The 4,309-nt window shown below is 43.8% G+C and overlaps 1 protein-coding gene across 1 annotated transcript; it reads right to left on the bottom strand.

Moving 5' to 3' along the window:
• Nucleotides 1–1,497: 1,497 nt before the first annotated feature.
• LOC103963020 (DELLA protein GAI-like) lies at nt 1,498–3,520 on the bottom strand. Its single transcript, XM_048585705.1, has one exon. The coding sequence runs from the start codon at nt 3,296–3,298 to the stop codon at nt 1,655–1,657; it is 1,644 nt and encodes a 547-aa protein (XP_048441662.1). The 5' UTR covers nt 3,299–3,520; the 3' UTR covers nt 1,498–1,654.
• Between the last annotated feature and the right edge of the window lie 789 nt (nt 3,521–4,309).

Genomic DNA, 4,309 nt, shown 5'->3' with positions numbered 1-4,309 from the left:
TTAAAAGAGATCTTGAGTTTAAATCTAGTGAACAACTGTTATTGTAAAATTGAAACCTATTCGTCGGATAATTTGAGAAGCCACTTTACTCTCAACTCATGTATCCACCTTTCTGTTTTTTTTTTATTTTTTTATTTTTTTATTTTTTTTTTATCACTCTCTTTTGACAATTTATAGGCATTTGGCACATCCCTATCCATTGCCCCCACCATTTCTATTTCTCCTCATTTCAATAGGATGGCTGAGTGACTAATAAATCAATTGTTATTTAGTTTAGTTTTAAGACACCAATTTTTTTTCATAAAAAAAATATCTTGAGTTCAAATTTGATGAACACTGTCAATGAAGAAAATGATATCTGCTTGAGATAACATGAGATACCACTGTACTTAACTCATCCACCTCATTATCTCTTTGCTTTTTCACTTTTTTGATAGGCATCGATCACATCTCCATCAATGATGGGAAAATGGCATCGAGAATTCCACTTGTGATTGTGGTTACTTCCTTTAAGTTTCGCATGTGTAAGTGTAAAGTAAATATCTCTATTCTATTTCCATTCATGTGGAGATACCCATAAAGAATTGGTCTTCTCCTTTTCCACATATTAGGTAATGAGTTAAATCCCCAAATAGTACCCTTGAAAATGACATCGCTTGATGTATTTCGCATATATTTATAAGGTTTGTTCAATTTGACAAAATCTAAATGCGTAACAGTTCTATTTTTCTAAGTGCATATTGCATAATATGAGTAAACTTTCTCCGGTGATCAACTTTGATGCAACTTTTGTATTGCATCCGAGCTAAATGAACATTACAAAATATGATCAAAATTAAGGGAAAAAAAAAACTTGTCTATTTAACAAACTAATAAAGAAATTAGGTGGAAATAGATAAAAAAAAATGCAGATTGAATTCTATGTAATCGGCCGTCACATTCACACCAACACGCGTACGTACTACGCAGGCAGAATTATTAGTGTTTGGTCGCAGGTAGCAGTCGAGAGGCTAGACCCTAGACCTAGATAGCACAGAATAAGCTTAGTAAACGTCAGCAACCACTCTGGTTTCCTTTTGCAATTTATTTATCATTTTTTTTTAATTTTTCCCACAAAATCAATCTTGAAGGACACACAAGGGACACTTGCCTTCCCACAGCCACCTTTTCCTGCGTTGACTGCCTGTTGACCATACAAGCTACCAAACCATAATTTTCCTAAAGCTTCGTTGATCTCTCTGGCTATGTCTTCTCTCGTCACTCCACAAATCTGATAATTTAACGCTGATAATGTGAGTTTACTCGTCATTAAGAATCTATAGGTTTTCGCTTTCGTGAAATGACCTAGTTGGTTGCTAGACTCAGACTCTGATAGGAATTCTTAAGAGCTTATTAGTATAACTTAACCCTAAAAACTGGGTTGTAAGAGTGTTAAGATAGTTAATTAGTACCACTTGACACTAAAAACTGGCTTATAAGAAAATGATGAACAAGAAATTTAAGCCATCCCAAAATATGTTATTCTTGAATGTGGGTATTATTTGCGGCAGGATTTACCATATTATAAGCATTTTCTTGATCATTAAGGTAGAACACAGAGCAAGAAACTCATGGTAAAATTAAAAAACAAAAACGAGCTAATTAAGGTGGAAGTTCAGATATGATTGGGATTATTATTCTGATTAATAATTCCAACCGCTTCTTGGTTGGTCGTGGCTTCGGGCATAGACATCACTTGCCAGCCCGAAGCCGCGATAAGAGAACGGTTGTGCCAACCGAGAGTGAGGCAGCCTTGGTTCTCCTCCACGCGGTACCCTTCAGCCGAGAAGAGAGTAAGAAGCATACTCGCCTGCTTATACGCATTCGACCCCAAGTGGAGCGGCCTGAACCCGGCTTGCTCGAGCCGGGTTCGCCACTTGTCCAGTGGCTCGTGCCTCTCGACTCGAGCCGCTCCTTCGCAGCACACAACGTTGCATATCTCCCTCTGTATGTAAATCTCCGCCAAAGCCTTCTCCGGCTGCATCGCGCAAGCCTCCAGCGAGTCGAACATGTTCGAGTAGTAGTACAGCGCCTCCGTGAACCGGTCCAGAAAACCGGGTTTGTTATGGTCCGCTTCCTGCTCCACAACCGCCACGATCTTCGGGTTGAGGTTCCGGATCCAGGACAGCACCATCTCGATTGGGGAATTCCGGTTCGTATCGGATCCGAGCAGCCGGTGCAGCTGCATGATAGAATTCACGGCCACCGCCTCCTTCGGATTCACCTGGAGCATCCACGGCTTCACGTCCTCGAGCCTCGAAGCCGCCACGCCGCGGAAAGCGAAGCCGACGTTGACGGACCGGGCCAACTCGGCGAGTCGGAGGCCGATTTCTCTCAGCGAGTCGCGCCCGTCCGGGGACGGCGGTCCAATGCCGGTCAACCGAAGCAGGGGGGGCCCACCGGGGCGGAGTGCTAGGGCCTGAATAAGGGCTGGCCATTGGAGGCCGTGCATTAAGTTGAAGTCGATGACGTGGACGCAATCGTGACCGTCGAATGCTTCCAGGATGGCCTGATTGGCGGTGAAGTGCGCGAATTTGAGATAGGGGCAGGCCTCGTAGAAGTAGTGGTAGAGAAGCTCATTCTCGTGAACCGAGCCGGAAGCCGAGCCGACGGTCTGCGGCGAGAAGATTCGGCGGCTGAGGGCGTCGATGAAGTACCCGGCGACCTTCCCGATGCCACAGCTGGTGTTGACACGTGTCAACAGAGCCTGCATGTTCTCGATCAGGGAGCCGGCCAATGCTAGGTCGCCACGCTGGACGGATTCGGCGCACGTGACAAGCAAGTGGACCAGCCTAATCCCGGAATCTTCTTCCATGGCGGTGACGACGGTGAGCTGGTTGTGGTTCTGCTGCGGCGCGGCGGCGATGACGGCGGAATTATCGGTCCATGTTTCGCGGGGGAGGGCGGCGGGATTATTGATGACGGCGCCGTCGGAGAAGTCGAGATCTGAGGGGAGAGAGATGAGGGGCTGGTGGTTGAACTCGGTGAGGAGGGAGTCGACCCAGGTGGCGAGGTCGGAGGGGTTGTAGAGGACGGCGTCGGAGGCGAGGTGGGAGAGGTCGCCGGGGGAGTTGACCATGACGGTCTCAAGCCGCTCGAGGCGCTGGGCGACGTGTCGCAGATCAGAGGAGCGGACCTTGTATCCGGCATCGGCCAAACAGCCATCGATGTCGGCGGGGGGTTTGGTGACGGAGGAGGAGGAGGAGGAGCTGGCGCTCCTGCTGACGCCAGAGCAGGTGGTGGAACCGTACGGCCCCATAGATTAGGAATTGGAATTGGGTTTTTTATTTTGTGGTTGGGTGAGGATAAATATGGATTCAGATACGAGGTTGGAGTTTGTGGGATTTGCTGATGAATCTTCTTCTTCCCATGAGGAAGTTAGAGAGAGAAAATTGTACAGAGAGAGAGTGAGAGTGAGGAAGTGAGCGAGTGGAAAGAGAGGGATGAAATACTGAGTAGAGGAGAGAGAGAGAGAGAGAGAGAGGTGACTGCTGACATATTACAGTGGTACACTAGTACCAACCAACTGGATAGTATAGTGAATATACTGCTCTCCTGCTCTTTTTTTTTTTTCTCCTTTTTTCTTTTTCCTTCCACTATATATTTTATTAAGTTTTCTTTTTTATATTTTTATATATTTTTTGGATTAGTTGTAAGCTGTAATCTACTAATCTCTTTGGCAATAATGCTTAGAGGGGCCAGAGCTTATTTTTGGTCCTTCTCTTATATCATTGATTCATGTTTTTCCGAATTTGAATGTTGAATGTTTGAATCTTCAAGTAAATGGAAGACATAAATAAGATAATGTTGACAGCCATCAAATATTTGCATAATATTACAAATTTACATATTATAATATTAAATATGATTTTCGCACTATCAATTTTTTTTATGCTTGCTTCTTATTTTTAATCTTTGATTCTTTTTCGATTTCTTCAATTTAAATATTATCGGTTAACTTGTGATGTGTAAAAGAGGAGAAAAGTTGTGTGTAAAGCAAAACAACAACCTTTAAACTTTATTTTACCAAGTGGAATCGACTGTATGAATCCTAAAACGTTATTGCGTGTAAAACATTTCTTTATAATATTTGTGAGCTACCTAGGTGATACTTCAGAGATTTAAGGGGTAGTTCAAATAAAAAGATACCCCGTGTGCATAATAGTATAACAATCACATTGAAAAATTGTTGCACAGTCAATCAGTCTATGATGGAGAAATTGTATGGGAACATCCATATAGTGATCAACATCAGGAGTCAACAGTGTGT

The sequence above is a fragment of a genome, unplaced genomic scaffold (genome assembly GCF_019419815.1).
Source record: "Pyrus x bretschneideri cultivar Hongxiangsu unplaced genomic scaffold, Pyrus_bretschneideri_v1 Contig1, whole genome shotgun sequence".
In the NCBI taxonomy this organism is placed as follows: Eukaryota; Viridiplantae; Streptophyta; class Magnoliopsida; order Rosales; family Rosaceae; genus Pyrus; species Pyrus x bretschneideri.
Note: the sequence above shows the minus strand (reverse complement) of the source record. Positions and strands in the feature narration are given on the sequence as shown.